This window comes from Notamacropus eugenii, chromosome 1 (assembly GCF_028372415.1).
Source record: "Notamacropus eugenii isolate mMacEug1 chromosome 1, mMacEug1.pri_v2, whole genome shotgun sequence".
Classification (NCBI taxonomy): domain Eukaryota; kingdom Metazoa; phylum Chordata; class Mammalia; order Diprotodontia; family Macropodidae; genus Notamacropus; species Notamacropus eugenii.
Window position 1 is genome coordinate 3,651,223 of NC_092872.1, and position 20,198 is coordinate 3,671,420.

The 20,198-nt window shown below is 38.0% G+C and overlaps 1 protein-coding gene across 1 annotated transcript in view; it reads right to left on the reverse strand.

The window, feature by feature from the left end:
- DOCK3 (dedicator of cytokinesis 3) overlaps positions 1–20,198 on the reverse strand; it is a 409,824-nt gene that overhangs the window by 203,677 nt on the left and 185,949 nt on the right. Inside the window, exons 7-9 of the mRNA XM_072612190.1 lie at positions 10,826–10,910; positions 4,192–4,233; positions 1,152–1,306 (exon numbers count right to left, since the gene is read on the reverse strand). Of these exons, the coding sequence (XP_072468291.1) occupies positions 1,152–1,306; positions 4,192–4,233; positions 10,826–10,910 (282 nt within the window). The remainder of the gene's footprint in view (positions 1–1,151; positions 1,307–4,191; positions 4,234–10,825; positions 10,911–20,198) is intronic.

Consider the following 20,198-nt stretch of genomic DNA (forward strand, 5'->3'; position numbering starts at 1 on the left):
GTGTGATAGTTTTCTGCCTTTTTAATTATGTTACTGGTTAAATAGCATAGGACATAGTTTGAAACTTCACTAAATCTAGTCACTGTATCACAAGGAAACCTTTAGCTTTGCCAACAGAGACAGTTCATACGTGTGCTAAGTATCCCCATTTTGTTTTAGCTCTGCCAAGGTGAGTGGCATATGTACAGCTACTGTCATATGGGGGGAGACACTAGAGACCACTGCTTTATTAAGTCCCACAAAGCGATAGAGGCTCTGAGTACGCGTCAGGCTAGGCATCTCTCTGCTAAGGATCATGTTACTTCAGTGTGGATAGGCTTATCACCAGAAAGATGGCTGTCAGGTGATGAGTGTTTGATTTTGGGTCACACTAATCCATGAAGTACACTAAAGTGGAGGAGGAGATGCGATCTGTGGTGGTGAAGGGAACAAGACATAGATGGACCCTTTGGAAACCCTGAATTATTTGCAACATGTTACTTCAGAAAATACAAAATAAATTAGGAGATAAAAGCACTTGGCGTATTTTGGCCTTATTGGGATATTTTTGGCCAGTTGGGTAAGTCGGTTACAAAATAGTGATGATGACGACAAAGATCATAAGTTAAACTTCCAGATGGGTCAGTTACCTTGCTTTGATCTACGGCCACAAACTGAATTCAAAAGATCTTATGTATGCACTTGCCGCTGGGCACAACATACGCTGAGGGAAAATGCATGAATTGGAGCCAATCTATTCTCATAAATGGAAAAACAACTCAAGATGTATTCCCTACAGAATCTCTGGTATCATATCTCATCATACGTGAGAGATAGCATGTTATTTTTATTTGAATAAGAATGAAAGTGTAGGAGGTATTATAAAATATTCAGGATACCATTTTATGCTCTTATATTAACACTTAGAGGCTTCGTTTCCATGTACATTAAACATGATGGCCATAGATCAAACAAATTTCTTCAGTTTTATGGGAAGTAAAAGCAAAGCAAACTCCCTTTCAACATTAAAGATGTCTAAGCAATAAATAAACATATTGACCTTTAATATGTGTTCCAATAGAGGGATGCTATTCCCCTTTAACAAGCCACCTGAGTTTCCCAAAGTACCCTTATTTTCAGCAAAAAGAAATCCATATTTGTCACAGTCTTACCTGATCTGCTTGCCCTCTCGCATGTCATACAAGGAAAAAAAGACATCTGTATCTTCTCCAATGGTGTTGTAGGTGAAACTCTTTAGACTGAGGAAAAAATGATGTGGCACTGGTATCCGGCAGGCTTCTCCATGACGCGGACGAATGGTATCCACCTGTGTGGACGGATGCAGCGAGATTTGACACATTCTAATGACATGTTACTCAACTAATTAATCAATAAGCATTTATTAAAGGCATAGTGGAAAAACACTGAAGATGCAAAGAAAAAGGAAAAATAATCTTTACCCTCAAGGATCTTACATTCGAATGGGGGAGACATCATGTCTACAAAATGCTAGATACACACAAACTAGATAGAAGGTAGTGGTGGTTCTTGTTTGTCTTTCATTCTTGAAGAGGACCAGTGACATCAGGAGGTGATGACAGAGTGGGGAGCACTAGCATCTAGGGTGACCGGGAAAAGCCTCCTGAGAAAGGGGGAGTTGTCACTGAATCTTGAACAGAGCTAAGGATTTTAAAAAGTATAGATGGGAAAGAAGAATGCTCTATGCACGGGGGAAGGGGGAAAGTTAGTGCAAAAATATAGAGACATTTATATGTAAGGAAAGGAAAACAGGCCAGTATGGTCGATCCAGAGAATTCATAGAGGTGAGTAATGTGTAAGAAGTCTGGAAAGGTAGGAAGGGGCCAGATTGTGAGGAGCTATAAATGCCCAACAGAGGAGAGTTTAGTTGATCCTAGGAGTGATAGACAGCCTTGAAATTTATTGAGTTGGGGGTGAGGGAATAACATAATCAGACCTGTGCCTTGGGAAGATCTCTATAAAGAATGGATTGGAGTGGAGAGAGTCTTGAGGGAACAATGAATGAGAAGGCTATTGTAATAGTTGGTGTAAGAGGTAATACAGGCCTGAATGAGGTGTGGTGGTTACGTAAATGGAAAGAAGGAGAGCTATAGACATACATGCATGTATGTACACACACGTATATGATATAACATGTAACATTATATAATATATTTTATATATAAATGCAATAATAGGATGTAACATAATGTATTATAATATATAGAACACTTTATATTATATATATATAGAGAGAGTGTCATTGAGAAAGAATGGCAGTTTGGTAACTGACTAGTTAAGTGGGACTATTGAGAAGGAGCAGTCGAGGATGACAATAAGGATGTAAGCCTGCGTGTCAATGCCTCCTTAAACAGGGCCACAGGTAAATTACATTTAATTAAATGAATTACTGCAGAAAAATATTTTCAATTTTTAATAAAATTCTCACATCTTCCATTTTTCTTCTCTTCTCTTCCTCCTCCTCCCTGTTTTGATATATTATCTTTTTTACTGGTATGAAGGCAATTTCTTTTTGTCAATATGCATGAATGAGCAAAGATGATAGAATTCTAGTGTTAGAGCTGTCTAGGACTTTAGCAGAGACTAGGACCCAGGGCTCTTGGTCACAAACTGCATATTTTACTAGCTTTCTTTTTAACAAACTAGAAAAAAAAATCTCATTTTCATTTACTTATCTATAGTTAGGATGTCAAAACTTGCTTAGATGGTACCAGTCCTTACAGAAGCCTGAGCAAACACTCTGATAATATTTTCTAATTCCTCTATATTGGGATAGGTTAGCAAAAGTTAACTAAAATAACTCCTTGGAATAATCCTTATGTTTGCACAGTTCTTTAGACTTTCCAAAGACTTTTATATATATTATCTCGCTTGAGATAATACTAAATGAAGCTATAATAACGTCCCTGACAATGAGACACTCTTTAATAAAGGGGCATGCAGATTAAAGGATTTGTTATTGCTAAAAATATGGCTGCATTCATTTCAGTGTCATTTAAAGCACAGGCAAAAGACACTCACTGCCTGTTAGTCATGAGGGGATAAATAATACTGATCAGGGTCTGCACTAAGGTGGCAAGGAAACCGACTAGTGTTATCATCGAAGAGTGTAATACAGAGAATGGGAAGGTCAAAAGGTCAAAAAGATGCAGCCTAGAAATTTAAAAAAAGAGCAAAAATGAACAATAGCAATGAAAACAATTGAAAATATAAAATACGAGTCACTGGGTTGCTGTTGGCAACTGGATATTTCAAACTGAGGAGAAGGTGGGGATTCTTGCTACTGAACCAGGTTCTAAATTGGAGGCAATGCCTTGAATAGATGGTGCTGTTTGGAGTATTTACTGAGACTGTCAGCGTGTGGTCATTCCGATCAAGTCATGTGTATAATAAGGCAATCAGGCAAGCAGGCATGGAGCTAGAAGCCAAGACATTGGTTTAAGGTTGATAGTGCTCTGCTGCTGGCCCCTCTCGGAGAAAGAATTTCTGGGGATCAATTTTTGGAATAGACAACCCCAAACTCTGCTGATCCAGACCACATCCCTCCCTGGCATCGTGGTTGATTTCATGTTGTACTTTGTGTAAAGTTCAGAATGCACCTTTTTTTACTCTTACTGTATTCCCATCAAGTAGGTAAGAGCAGTTATTATTTCTATGTTACAAATGGAGACATGGACGGCTAAGGAGGGTACAGAATTTGCTCCAGGGTACACTGTGAATCTGTAGTCTAACTAGGAAAACAGGTATTAAAGAATCATTTCCTTTAGGCTGTTTTTGGATAGCTAATTTCAAGGCTAGGTTGGAGTTGAAATTATGAAGTTATTATATATTCATAAAACAGGTGACCTTACGAGCCTCTGACTACCTGAGGAGTTCCTGGTGCTATGAGGAGAAAGGGATAGCTTTTGTGGAGTGAGCACAATGCTGCCAAGGGATTATGTGCTGTTTTTAAGTAGCTGCCAAGCAGCTACCCATGGGGGCCTGGAATCTCAGGCAGGGAACCCAATCCTTGATAGTGCTGACATACTCAAAGGTCAGTTGATTTATGGGTCATGAATCGTAACATGAAAGGTGACTTCTAACAAGAAGTCAATTATTTCCCGATACATTCTCATATCTTAAAAGAAGGCAGCCAACTGGAAATGATAAGAGGTTTTTTTAAAGCCAGCTTACCTGGGATGTACTTTGTTGTACACTGTGCCGGCTAGATAAGTGCTGGGGAAAGAAAAGAGAGCAATCCTTCAGTCAATTAGCACTTGTTTGTTTTCTGAGTAACAAATCCCTCCCCAGCTCAGTGTGATATACAAGTTCCTCAGGGCCTTAATTTTTACTTCAGCATAATTCTTTCTACAATACCTATATTATATACCAGTTACCACAGCAGTCTAAATACATGGATAGACCATATTTCCCCTCTCTTTACAACTCTGACCTCCCATATATGTCTTGAAAAAGACCTTTGTCAAGGTATACATAGTTATATATAGACACACACTCTCCCCCCATCTCTTCCCATCCCACCCCAATCCTCATCATGGAGGTCTCATTTAGGGATATACAGGACTCAGTAACTCAAGTCAGCTTCATATTTGAATCTTCCCCTAATTTCCTAATTGAACCCTTAACTCCAACCTGAATACACCTTGCATTCTCCTGACTTGGCTACCTTGGTAGCCAAGAAGGTGGAATGACCTTCTTCATCCTCTCTGCCTATGGAAATCTTACCTGCCATTCAAGGGTCTGTTAGAGAGTAGGTCATTCTCTGAGGCCAGGGGTTACATCTTGTCTAAACTGTCCTCAGAGTCTTGTATGGCACTTTATGCACAGTAGGACCTTAAAATACACATTAAACTGAATCTGGAAATCTCTCCCCCTCTGTGGAGCTTTCCCTTAGATTACAAGCTTGGCACATAGAAAGTTCTTGATAATTTCTAGCTGAATTTAATTGATCCCAGCAGTTGCTAATCCGAAAGTTCAGCTGTCCTGACTTTAATCTGATAACGCAAGGAGCCTAAAAATCATCTAATTCATTTCTCTAAAGCTAATTGTCACAAAGGAATTAGGTCAACCTACATTTTCGTTTAACAGTTTCAATGCCGACATTTGACAATGGTTTTCTTTCTGCTAATAATCAGACAAGCCTTTACCCTGAACCAAGGAAAGGTTTAATATATTTTTTTGCTATTATTATTGTAGTGTAGTGACAAGTTGGGGGTGAGGTGGGGGGGACAGAACATATTCAGAAGGGAAGAAAATAAAAAATTGGTATCAGTAAATCAACAAGAATTTATTAAGTACCGATTATGTGCCAGGCACTGACAATAGACAAAAGCAAGCCAGTCTCTGCACTCAAAGACCCGAGATTTTAATAGGTATCCAAACGAACTCATGTGGATGCTACAAGTACATGAACTATACAACTTGATTGAGTATCTTGATTATCTGGGGTTAAGGAAGAACGTATTGTATCGACTCGGATCTGAAAACAGCAAAGCTGCTACAAGTACTCTTAAATATACGGGTCCATTTTTTTTTCTTTTTTGTAATCACTTCGGGAGTATAGACTTAGTAGTGGTATTGCTGGGTCAAATGGTATGAACAGTTTATTAGCTTTGGGCATCGTTCCAAGTTGCTTTCAGAATGACTGGAGTAATTCATAGCTCCACAAATCAATTAATATATTTGTTTCCCTCCAGCCCCTCCAAGATTTGTCATTTTTTGGTAAGCTTTGCTAGTCTGATGGGTGTGAGGAGAAACTTCAGAACTGCTTTCATTTTTATTTAACTTATTATTAGTGGTCTGGAGCATTTTTTAATATGGCTTTACATAGCTTGGATTTCTTCCTTTGAGAACTGCCTGTTCATATCCTCTGACCATTTATCAATTGGGTAATGACTCTTATTCTAATATATTTGAAACAGTTGCATATATATGCATATATACACACATATATGTATATTCTAGAGAAATTTTCTGCAAAGATTTTTTTCCCCTGTTAATTATTTCCCTTCTAATTTTTGCTGAATAGGATTAATTTATGCAAAAACTTTCAAATTTTATATGATAAAAATTGTATATTTTAATTTTTGTGATCTACTCCAATCCTTATGAATTCTTCCTTTATCCACAGTTTCAAATAGAATTTTCTATTTGTGTCTCTAACTTGTTAATGATCTGACCATTTGTAACTATGTAATATAACCATCTGGAGCTTATTTTGCTACCCCTATTTCATCTAAAGCAGCCCCCCAGAGTCTCCCTCTACTACATTACTCAGTATCCTCTCTTCCTCTGAGGTTCACTCAATCCATATTTATCACCCCATCTATATTTATTTGTAAGTTGATTCTGGTAGCTATTTCCTTCCCATCTTCAAGACACTCTCCTTCCTTCTTCACTGAGTTTAGTGACTGGCTCATACTCCTTCTTCACCAACTCAAGGTCATATACTAGGTGACTACAACACACACATTGATAGTTCTTCAAACACCCTGACTAAAACTACTCATTTACCTCAACTTTCTGCCCCAATTCACTTCAGTTACATGTAGAGATGGCCATACCCTTGATGGCCATCACCTATCAGCATTCCACTTCATGTCCATGAACTCTGATACTCCTTTATTTAATAACAATCAAGTATAAAGTCCTCTGTTTAGCTTTTGAAGACCTTCATAATCTGGCCCTTCTCACCTTTCTGATCTTATACAATTCTCTCATCCATGTGCTTGATGATCCAAAGACACCGGCTTCCTTGATGTTCCCACACAAGGCATTTTATCTCTTGACTCCTCACATTTTTAGAGTCTGTCCCCCATTCCTGGAATGCTTTGTCTCCTTCTGACATCCCTACCTTCCTTTGAGTCTGAAAATCCCACCTTCTGTGAGAAGCCCTTAATACTAGTGCCTTCCTGTTATGATTGTCTGTAATATCTTTGGTATGTGTCTTGTTTGTATTTAGTTGTTTGTAAATTGTCTCTGCAGTGGGATTATAAACTTCTTGAGGACAGGGCCTGTTTTGCCTTCTTTTGTATTTCCCAAGTGCTTAGCAATGTGTCCTAACTTAGTAGGCGCTTAACAAATGCCTTTAATTTGTCTTACCTGTTGCCTCGAAAAAGAATGATAGCAAGGAATTCTAGCTATTGCAAAAAGATAATGGATAAAAAAAGAGATAATGGGAAGCTGGAATCAATGGGAAAATGGGATGGCTGAAAGTGTACTGCAGTAAACTTGAGTCTTTATCTGGATATGCAGTAAGGCACTAGCTGAGTACTATGAGGTCTGGGAGCAGCGGGCTTTTTGGAGTAGGATGGAGGTATGTCATAGGGTGGTGGTGGGTGGGATGTTTCATAGGAAATGAGGGGTTGTATGCTTTGTCTTTGCTTTTCTTTTTGTTTTAAAAGTTTTTATTAATGCATTATATTTTTAAATCATAGTCATTTCTGTCATTTCTTATGACGAAGAAAAATAATTAACAAAAATATCTAATACATTAACTTCATCTGAAAATATATGCAGCATTCTGACTGAACAATTCGTTCAAATCTATTTAATTTTATACAATCAGACCTCCTAATTCTCTTGACCTCCATTTTTATCTCAGTCACACAAAAAGATGGTCAAACCCTTAATCTGACCATCCTCTCTAATTTAAAGAGAATTAGAGATTTAGAGATGGAAGAGACGTTAGTAGTCATTTAGTCCAATCTATCCCCATCTTACAGCTGAGGTTGCTGAAGCCCAGGGAAGTGAAATGATTTGCCCAAGGTCATAGTGGTAGAAAGTAGCTGAGGCAGAATTTGAACCTAGGTTCTTTGAGTCCAAACCCAAGGCTCTTTATTAGACTTACCTTAGTGTTACTTCTGAAGGGAACTAGGCTATATCATGACCAGTAAGGCAGAACTGGTAGGTTTCATCTTTTGTGATAGATGAGGAAGGTGAAATGGAAAATACAACACACCTGCCAGATTTGGGGACAACAGAATTCAGCGAATTTGGGGAAAAGCACAGGTAAAATCCCACTGTCCAAAGTTTTACAGGGAAAGCTGGCACATAAGGAGGATTCTAATGACACAAACGGAAATAATTCTGATGAAGAAGAAAAGGAGGAACTGTCTGAAAAGGCAGGTGCAGATACACAGGAAACTCCTCGACTAACAGGGCAGTCACATAAAAAGAACCTATAATAGCAATGTCAAGCTTGGAAAAGAATGGGCTGAGGCCGGAGATGACTGCAACAAAAAGGGCTTAAAATTATGTCTGGAGAAAGAGAAAGCAAAGAAGGCACAGGACCAGTTCTACAGGAAGTTGGGAAGATTATAACAGAGAGAAAGCAGAACTCCTGAGCTGGTCTGCTTTTTTATGCCATGAAAAAGACCAGTCTTTGAATTGGGAGAAATAACATGAAGGTTAAGAGGGAGTTGGAACTTGGGGCAAGCGAGATGGTTCGAGTGCATCTGCTCTTGCCAAGTCCAAGTCACCAAGGCCTGGAGAAATTTCAGCTAAGGCACTGAAAGAACAGGAACAGCTTATTACTCTGCTGCCGTCAGCGATTTCTGAGAAAAGAAGTCTTCAAGCTACAGGCTATATGTCAGTGTTTATGGAATGGTTTTGGGCATTTTAGGAATGGAGATGCTGATGAATAGAAGGCCATGTTAAGCTCAGAATCCACCGGACTAACCCAATTTCCTCTTGGTTGGGTTACTAGGTTTGCCATCAGAGGGATCCTATAAGGACAGCACTGCTGTATATTTCTGCGAGGAATCTATGAAATCTCCTTTATGTGTTTTTATTGAATGTTTGTGTTTATATCTGCCATAATCCAGAATTTCTCTCTCCGCCCCTTTGAGCCCCTTATCCTTCCATATCTTCCTTTCTCTCACTTCTCTTAAGCCTGTTCGTTGTTCATTATAACCGTCAGTCCTTCCCCTTTTTCTTATTCTCCTAGTTTATCAGTCCTTCACTCTCTCTTCCCTCCCTTTGCCCTCTTTTCTCCTACACCACTATAGTCTAGCAGTTCAGTCATTCACTATCATTTACCTTTGAAATCCCTTGTTCCGTTGACCCTTCAACATTTATGCATTGCTAAACCCAAATCTTAGGTCTGCCTCCATCATCAATCAACCTTCTCTAATCCCTTTCACAGGCTACTGAACACCATGGAGAGGAGTCATGTAATCATGCCGAGATGTACTACAGCTTCATGTTATCTGATCTTAACTGGTGTAAAGGCAATCCTTTTATCTTTCCATGATTATCACAACCTCCATACCGTTTACTTGAAACCTCTTTTCTCCTCAAACCACTTCCTCCCCTTTCCCTTTCAGCAGATGATCTCACCTCCTGCTTTGCTGAGGAAGCGCAGGCCATCCACCATGAGCCCTGTCTTCTCTTCTACTCTATACTTCAGTTATTCTTCATCCTTTAGACGCTCTTCCTTCATTCCAGTCTCTGAGGAAAAGGTGGCTCTTCTTGCCAATCCAGCCTCTCTAATTCTCCTTTTTAATCCCACCCCCTCCCACCTCCCATCCCTTCTCATGCTCCAACCATTCCCTGTCTTTCATCTTCAGCCTCTCTTTACCTACTACCTAAAACTATGCTCATGCCTCCCCCATCCTTCAAAATCCTCCAACTGACTGTATCATCCCCTTGGGTGGTGGTCCAATATCTCTCCTATCTTTCATAGCTCCACTCCAAGAAAGGATCATCTATACTTGTTCCCTCCATTGCTTCACTTCTTTTCCCTCCTTGGTCATCAATAATTCCATGACTAAAAAGTCCAGGGTTGTTGTTCAGTCTTAATTATATGTGACTTCCCTGTAGTTTTTGTCATTTCAACTATGCTCTTCCTCCTGGACATCCTTTGCTCTCGTGGTTTCTGTAACCTGATTTCTCTTGGCTATCTTCTGACTTGTATTGTCATTCCTTCTCAGTCTCATTTTCTGGGTCATCTTAATTTTCCCACTCACTAAGTATGGATATCCATTAAAGGTTTGCCCAGAGCCCTCTTCTTTCTCTCTTATTTTCCTTTGTGATCATATCAGTGCCCATGGTATAACGATCATCTCTATGTAGATGACTCCCCAATATATATCCATCTCTCATGTGTCTCCTGAACTCTGCTTCTGTATTATCAGCTATCTTCTGGACTGTTTCACCTGGATATTCCATAGTTATCTCCAATTCAACTTATTCAAAGCAGAACTTTTATTTTCTCCCATAGGTATCCTTATTCCAAGTTTTGATATTTTTGGTGAGGGCACACACATCCTTCTAAGTTTCGAAACCTCTGAGTCATTCTCAGCTCTTCCCTCTTCCTCTCCCCATATCCAATAAATTTCCAAGTCTTGCTGTTCTAACTGCATGACTTTCCTCCTCTTGATCCCCTTCTCTCCACTTCCTCATTTTTTACCTCACTTCAGGCTCACATTACCTCTTCCCTGGATGACTATAATAGCTTTCTAATCCCCCTTTTCATTTCTCGCCTTTTTCTACCTCTAATATAGCTCTTCCAGAGAGCTGCTAAATCAATATTCTTAAAGCACAGATCTGAAAAATTCATTCTCCTACCCCAAAATTTCCAGTGCTTTTATGATAAAATACAGAAAATTTTAATTCTCCACAATCTGCTCCTTGCCTGCTCACAATTTTGGTCATATTTCTCTATTTGAGTCATACTAGACTCCTTGTCATTCTGAACATGTGGCATTTTCTCTCCTGCATCCAAGTGGTTCTCCAGGTCTGATGTGCTCTCCTTCAGCACTTCTAGAGTCCCTTAGAATAATATATCTTCTTTTAGATTTCTTACCATTTTATAGAGATCGGAGACACTAATTTGATCAGAATCCACCACTTCAAAGTCCTTTCGAGGAACTAGGTCCAGACCCAAATGCCTATTAAAGAGAAAGAAACATAAGAGGCACATACTATGTCCCCAACTCGATCTACCTATTTTCTATGGTCATATAAGAACTCCATTTACTATGACCCGTGAGATGCAGAGGTTCAAACTTCTTGTTGACAATGTGGAGTTGGATTTGCCTTTGAATTACAGGAGAGTTTTGCTCAACAAATGAGGTCAGGGACTTTGTGACTGATAAAATGTCAGTAAATGAGTACTTCTATTTCTCTCCTTAATGTCAGTTTAATTATTCATCTGATGACATTTTTATAGCAGATTCCTTGAGTGTCTTAAGATTGAGTTTGTAGTAGGCTAGTAATCAGTAATTCATTGTAGCTTTCCCTTTTCTCACTCTTATGAACTATAGACTTGGTTCTGCTAAGCATCAGATTATTCACCAGACAAGAAGACTGTAGAAGGACCATGTTAATCTGTCATAAAATGGAACATGTTAAGAATACTAGCTAAAGGTGTAAAACCAATATGGAGATTTTAGATTAACTTAATTCATTTTCAATCTATTTGTATTAATATTGGCATAATTTCCCTCTCAGAGACTTGGCCATTTGTAGCTTTAGCACTTTCAGAAAATCTGTGGTGAAAATTACTATAGTGGAATCACACACTTGCAGGGTAGGTTAGGTTCTAAAGTCAGCACAAAGGTGACAATTGCATGTAGTCAAAATTACCTTTGGAAAATCACTAAAAACATCCATAAGTATGGTGTATTTTTTTCCAATTTTATTTTCAGTTCCCAATTCTCTCCCTCTTCCCACTGCTCTCCCAAGTTATTGAGAAGGCAAGAAATATAATGTTCATTACACATGTGAAGTCATGCTTAACATATTTCTGCATGAGCCATGCTCTGGAAAAAAAGATAAAACCAAGAAAAAGAAACAAAGAGAATAAAAATGCTTCACTCTGCACTCTGACTCCATCAGTTCTCTATCTGGAAGTGGAGAGTATTTTTCATTATGAGTCCTTTGGAATTGTGGTAGGTCATGGTATTGATCAGTGTTAATAAGCATTTTGGGGTTGATTATCTTTACAATGTTGCTGCTACTGTGTAAATTGTTCTCCTGGTTCTGTGCACTTCACTTTGTGTCAGTTCATGTAAGTCTTCCTAGGTTTTTCTGAAACCATTCCCTTATTTCTTATCGTATAAGTAACCCATCACTTCATATACCATAACTCATTTGGACATCCTCCAGCTGAAAGGCATCACCTCAGTTTTCATTCCTTGACACTACAAAAGAGTTGCTGTAAATTCTTTTCTTTTTTCTTTCTTGGTCTCTTTGGAGTATAGACTTAGAAGCAGCACTACATAGTTTAATAGCTTTTGGGCATAGTTTCAAATTGCTCTCCAAAATAGTGGGACTAGTTCACAACTCCCTCCACCCACAATGCATCAGTATACCTATTTTCTCACACCCTCCAGCATTTGTCACATTCCTTTTCTGGCATATTAGCCAATCTGAGGGGTAGGAGGTGGTACCTCAGAGTTGTTTTAATTTGCATTTCTCTAATAACAATTTAGAACACTTATCCAGTATGTTATCTTTCAAGAGATACAGCTGGAAAAGGGCTAAGAGTTCTTTAAAATAAGGTAGTTGGTATCAGAAAGTAGAAGAATTTAGGCTAGTTCTAATGGAAACGACTGAATGGGAATTTTATTTTTCATGAGGGCACAACAGATAAGGGAAACAAGATATCTACCAAAAGAGAAAAAAATAGGTAAAGATTTAGATGTAAGGAAAACGAATGATCAAGGGAAAAATACTCTTGAAAAGGTTTCACACATAAATGTGATGAAATCTGAAAGTGGTTATATCTCCATGTATTTGTTTTTTCTTCCTCTTTCACCAGGAGACAACACAGAACACAAAGAAGTCAAAGGCAGGGGCTTTCTAGGAAACCAGAAGTGATAGGTAGGCTAGTTAAGATTACCTCCCCCTCTCCCAGCGGGGAGAGCTAAGCAGATGAAAAGGTTAACTAATACAAAAGCTAAAACTTACAAAAGCTTGATGTTCTGCAGAATACCTTAAATGTATTATTGCATCTGATCCTTACAACAACCCTGTGAAGTAGGTGTTCTGATTATTTTTATCTTATTATCTTTAGTAAGTTTGTATTATTTTTATTTTACAGATGAGAAAACTGAGACTGGCTGAGAGAAGTTATGATTTGCCCAAGTGTCTGAAGCAGGATGTAAACTCAGGTCTTGCTGACTCAAAATTTAGCACACTATGTCCCCTCACTGTCCTAGACTGTCTCAATGAATAGAAAGTCTTTGGATATGATGAAAAAGGGACTTGAGAATCACATGGTGTGGTGGAGATGGTGGGAATGTTTCTCATTTCATCCTCACACTCTGAGACACATACTCATAGCGGAGAATGGGGCGCACAATGGTCACTCTTTTTTTCTGTGGCAGCTGTAAGGGTGAATTCACCTAAGTTTAAATATGCATGATTTGACTGCCCTGTACTCATGAAGATGTTTTATGGAGTTCTTGTAAATGAAAGATGCTTCCTCATATCTAGGGATCCAGAGGAGGTGGGAAAGGTCTGATAAGATAGATCTTGCAGTTAATAGGGTGAGCAGAAAGAACCTATAGATTATGGAAGGAGAAGCATGCATTCTAATCTGTCCAATAAGACTAAATTTCTCAGGGCCAGGTACTGCCATGTATTTCTCTTTCATTCCTTATAATGTATGGCACAGGGATAGCAGGAATTAACAGACTCATTGGGTAAGAAATAAAGTGAATTTGATGAATAACATTATGAGGAGGAACTTTCCACTGCTCTCCTTATCACACAATTCATTAGCAACTAGATGACACGGTGAACTTTCCTAATTATTGTATAAGGAAATCATGGGAAATGGAAGATATTTTTATCCCTATCAAATTTATGCTGAGGAATTCATGCATCATCAGGTTGCTAAAGGTTAACACCAACACTAATGCCAACCAGTCAAGTGTTGCTAACACTATATGATAGGATATTACTAAGGAGAACAAAACATTACAGTCTACTTTTAACTGATATTAGCATTTCTAATTCTACAAGTGCTCTCTGCGCAAAAATATCTCACTTATTTTAAAAGGTGACTATGTCCCCCCCCCCAAATGCAGAAATTATTAGTGATATTTTCATGATGAAAAGGGCAATAGTCTCCCATTAGCCTCAGAAACAGTCGAGGCATAAGGTGGTGGAAACAGCATTAAACTTGGGAATCAAGAAGACCTTGGTTGTAGCCCTCATTCTGACATTTCCTAGCTATAAACTTCAACAAGAAACTTGGTGGCCATTCTTCATTGAGTTCTTTTTTTGCCTTTATCTGTAAAATGGAGCATTAATACTTGCACTCTTTACCTTGCAGGATTGTTATGAGGAAAGTGTTTTGCCAACCTTAAAGTTCTAAAGAAAGGTGTGATTTTATGTTTTTATTATTACCTTATAAGTTATTGGCAAAGATGATACTGAAAATCAGGCAAATTGTTTTAACTATAAGACTAACTGCAGTGTCAGTGCGGAGCTCCCCCAACACGTTTAAATGAGACAGCTCATTATAGATTCTGCTTCTGTACCTTAGGACCTAACTCTCAGAGCAACAGTGGACCACATGCCATTTCTTTAATCTGCTACTCTTGATTTCTTTGAAATAGTTTTAGACTCGTGGCTTCAAAAATTGTGTTCTAAGTCATTAATATTTTAATGGAACCATAAAAGCCTAGCAATATTCTCATTCAATAGCTTTCTTGCTTTGAAGAACATCTGAATATTTGGAAGTGTTTTATTTCACAATTATTTTCCAATTATGAGATGACATAAAATACAAACTTGGAGAAGTCTGATTGTTATGATCAGGAAGCCAAGTATTCTAGCACAATGACTTGAATCAGAATATTGGAGGGGATGGTTTTTGATGTAGCATATAATGATCCTGGGAATCAGTCAAAATACAATACTGGAGCCAAGGGTACACACTCTATGACTGAAGAGTTCTCAAGTTAACCTTCACTGTTTCTGAAATTTAATGCCATGGTACATGTAGTCCAGTAAGTGAAAGTTCTGGAGCTCATCAAAGTTTCCCATGTCTATCGTAATAGCAATCATCTTTTCTTTCTCCTGTTAGTTAGTATACTCTTGTAGAGAGGTTAGAGTCCAAAAAAGGGCAAATCAGTGGTTCATCCTTTGTCAGAGTCCTGCTATATGCACGAATATAAGCTAACACTGCTGTCTTAGCTCATAAGTTTTGTGAGGGCAGGAAATGCTTTTATTCTTTGCTTCATCTCAAATTCAAATGTTGTATTCAATGTTAAAAGTGTTATATTAAAAGTGTCATATTCAATGTTGTCTGATAACTGTTCCTTGATGATATAGATATGATCCTTATTCTGATGATAAGGATGTATAGAAAAAGAAAGCATACGTAAAGAAATCTCCCTTGAAGATCACCTGAAATTTAAAAAAATAAATTTCAAAATCAGTAAAAGATCACCTGAGAACTCTTCAGGCACAGAACATGCCCTTGGCTCCAATATCACCAGTCAACAAGCCAAAACAAACTTCACTGAATGTAGCAGCAGGAAGAATACTGGCCATCACATCTTCATCTTTGGAGCAAATGAGAAAGTTGTGGAAACCAACTCTAATGGCAGCACGTTTAGCAGATGAAATATTAGGCTAAAACTCAGGCCTGAAACCAATTGGGATGGAAACAAACTGGTCATGCCTTGGTTTCCCCAGCTGTGAAGTAAGAATAATTCTTATAAACAGCCAAGTCAATGCTCGTGAAGAGTCATTCACCTGCTGTTTGTGTGGGATAAGTGGGAAAGACTATTTCCTTGGACATTTTGCTGTCACTGCCGTAAATGTGTGTGGGTTGACTTATTTACTAGACTTATAACAGGAAAGGCAATACATAAATTCAGAATAGGCAGCAGCAGCAAGCTTTTGTGGCTGGAGTTAAAACGGAAGATGTAGTTCTACACTTTGATACAAAAATAGATTCAGCATGGGCCATACCGGAAAGTTGGTTGCAGGACATTTTGACATTTAATATTCTTTTCTAAGGGCCTTATACATACACACATATGTACATATATATTTATCTATCTACTTATCAATCATCTATCTATCTATCTATCTATCTATCTATCTATCTATCTATCTATCTATCTATCTATCTATCTATCATGCAAGATAAAGAGACCTACGATTGGCTCTACCACAGAGTTCAAGCCACTTAAGAACTTTCAATCATCATGGGCTTTACGGTGAAGGAATGACTAGCTAGAGAAAATTATACCAGGAACATCCAATCAGGTCATATTTTGCTCACCTTTCAGAGGTTAAAGTATAAAATGTTTATGCCTTGACGTCAGAAGATCTGCAAGGGAATCTCATTATGACACTTGAGTAATCTGCTTGTTAGTACCACTAAGTAATTAAGGTATAACTTCCCTTCCACTTCCTATTTACACCCAGTTCCTGACCTCTTTCTTTCACTCAGTTATTCCACATAGTTTGGAATGGTGTTATCTGCCTAAAATTGCCTTGTATAATGAAACCCCACAGTGTTTAGTAAGTTTTCCTGTGATAGAAAAATTCAGTTAGCTGATTCTTTTAGGGTTACTTTGGGAAGATAATAAAGATTTACTCTTCATTTTTCAGCTTCAAACTAAAAATAACATTTTTTTGTGTATTTCTGTTTCTTTGTTTTTTGTCATTGTGGGATTTAAGGACATTCACATTCCATTTCTAACAAAAAAAATTAGTTCAATAAAGTTTTTAAGAAATATTTCATTATTTCGTGAGGTATATCATTACTAGATACACCCCAAATACTACTTAAATTTAAGGGTTTATAGGTAATTATGTTAAAATATGCAACATAAAGGAAGAAGTTGTACAGAGAACGAAAAGAAGGTTAGAAACTTGGAGTTTAAAATCTGTCTGCTACTTAGAGCTGTTTATCTCCAGACAAGTCAAAATTTCTCTGAACTCTGAGTTTCAGTCTTCTCATCTGTAAAATGGGATTATATTGGTACTGTCTACCCAGTATGGCTACTTGGGAGGAAAGATGCTCAGTAAAGCATATAACCCATATAAATGCAGATTGTTAGCGTTCTTCTACTGACCTCTAGATCCCTTAAATTCCTTTTTCTCATTAGGCTAGTCCTCAAATAAATACAATTAATTTATCCATGGGCACAGTGGCATTTGGTGCATTAAATCACCGCATAAATTCTCTGTTTGAGCTCCAGAACCTGCATGACCTTGGGTGAGTCCCTTACGAGCTTTGGGTCTCTGTTTTCTGATCTATAAAACTGGAAGGTTGGAATAGATTATGTGCAAGACTTTTTCCAGTCTTAATTTTGTCCTTCCATGTTCCAGTTCCATTTTGAACTTTTGTTATGGTTTTTTGGAGGCAATCAGGGTTAAGTGACTTGCTCAGGGTCACACAGCTAGTAAGCGTCTGAGGCCACCATTCTGAACTTCTGACTGTACCTCTGTGTAAGATACCAAAGACTCTGAGATGATTTTAGTTCCAATTTTCAACATTTGTGGAAAATGTGTATTTCTCCTCTGGTAATACATAATTTTAGTTTAACTGCAGCTTCAAAAGAGATAACAGAGTGTGTAAATTTATATAAAGCAATTTCTTTCATGCACTTTCCAAGTGAAATCTTATTTATTTATTTATTTTCAAGAAAGTAAGATCATAAAATATCAGAGGTGTGTCAGATAATATTAATGCGCTAATGCTAACAAGCAGATTATGGGATAAGGAAGAACTTTGATTAAGGAGGAAAGTAAGTTCTTTTTAGAGATAGATAGAAAACACATTTGTTGAATATCTATTGTGTGTCAGGCACTGTGCTAAGAACTGGAAATACCAATGTAAGGAAAGAAGACAGTGTCTTTCCTCAAGGTACTTGAATTCTAACTGGAGAAAACAATATATAAAAGGGAGCTAGGAACGGGGTTGGGGCAAGAGGGAAAGGCAGAGAAGCCTAGGAGTCAGAGTGGAGCCACGTGGGAATATAGGGAGATACTGAAGAAATTAGGTTTGTAACTTTTACTTTTTGAAATTTCTGTCCACAACTTCAAAATTTCTTTAAATTGCCTACAAAGTTTGCTCTCGCGAAGATGCAGCTGTGAAGTAATACATCTACAAGTGCAAGTGTTATAGTCTTCCACATTCAGCTTGGTGCACCATTAGACCTGTAGATTGATTCTATAACTTTACAAATACATAAGTAAACAAATGCAAGACAGGTTCCAGTAGCTTATTTTCTCGGTATCAGAACTCCTGACCCAACTATAAGGAAAAAACTCATTATTGATCTCTTAATTGCCAATCTAATAATCTTTTCTCAATGCTTATCCTTCTTGACCTCTCTGTAGCCTATGCCACTGCTGGACACTCTCTCCTCTTTAGGTTTTCATGACATTGCCCTTTCTTGGTTCTCCTCCTACCTCTGTGACTACGTGGTCTCAGTTCCCTTTACTGGGCTGTTCTCTAGACCACACCCACTAAACACGATCTTGTCACCACCAATGGATTCAATGATCATCTCTATGCAAATGCTTCCTAGATCATACATCTAGCCCTGCTCTCTCTCTCCTGAGCTCCAGTCTACCAACTACCTCTTGGAGATCTCAAACTTGAAAGACAAAATATTCTTCTCAAACTGAAATATGTCCAAAACAGAACTCATTATCTTCTTTCCCCATCCCCAACATTCTGTTATCTCAGACTTCCCTGCTACTAGTCAAAGGTACCACCATGCTGCTAGCCAGCCTGGGCTAAAGCCTTGGTGTTTTTTGATTTCCCTCTTGCACTCATGCCACCTATTTCATATATTGCCAAATCTTCTTATTTCTACTTTCATACCATCTCTTGTATGCTTTTCCTTCTTTTCTCTCATACAACCACTAACCTTGGTGAAGCTCTCATCATCTCATGCCTAGAACATTGCAACAGCCTTGGTCTCCTTGCCTCAAGTCTCTTCCCACTTGAATCCCTCCTCCATTTGAGTGCTAAAGTGATTTTCCTAAAGAACATGGCTAATCATATCTCTCCCTCCTCCGTAATCTCTAGTGGCTCTCTATTACCTCTAGGGTCAAAAATAAAATTTTGTTTGGTATTTAAAGCTCTTCAGAATTTGGCCCCTTCCTACTCTCCAGGCTTCTTGCTCTTCCATCCTCTCCTGTACACTATGATCCTGTAACAATGATACTCCATCTCAAATGGGCCTTTTCACTGGCTGTTGCTAATGTCTGGGATTCTATCCATTCCAGCTTTCATGTACTGACTTCCCTGGGCTTCCTTCAAGATTCTCTTCAAATACCTCCTTCTGTAGGAGGCCTTTCCCAGTCCCTCTGCTTGCTCGTACTTTCCGTCTGACATTACCTGAATGAATATTGTATCCACATAGTAGTTTCTACCATTAGAATATGAGTTCCTTGTACACAGGGCCTATGTTTTTGCCTTTCTTTGAATTGCTAGAGTTAAGCATAGTAAATACTTAATCAATTTTGGTTGACCACCTGACAATTTTGCTATAAGTTACACTGTGAAAAGTCTGGTATTACAGATTTTCTCACCTTTAGATGTATTGATGGGAAAAATGAAAATTGGCATCACAGAGGAGTTATGATTTATTTCTTCCTTAGAAACCACGGATTTGATTTTTGAAACTTCTACCCTTTATGGTAGAAGAAGGCAGAAATTAGAAATATGGAGTTATTAGAAACTGTATGATGCCAATAGTTTTAACTGGTAGTACCTTCAACAGGACCTCCAATCTGCCAGTGTTTTCCAATACCGCAATGGAGCTAGATAAAGAGTCTTGGTCTCTTTGGGAGCTCCTAAGTACTAGCTATGAGATCAGGCAGGAGCTCAATAGGTAAAAAAATAGGAAATTTTAGATCAGTGCTTTTAATTATCAAACGGTATCCTTGAGATGAAGGCCCTTCTTTGAAATAGCAACATTCTTCTGGTAATGCTGTGTAGCGGCAAGTCTCCAAAGAATTACAGTTGAGTACAGTGATCACTCAGACCTTCCATGTCTCTTCATATATATATATATATATATATATATATATATATATATATATATATATATATATATATATATATATATATATATATATATATATATATATACATACATATATATATATACATGATAAACTGGTCTCTCCCTTCTCTGAGCTCACAAGAAGTACATCAAAGTAAGACATTCATTTTCAAACAGGGT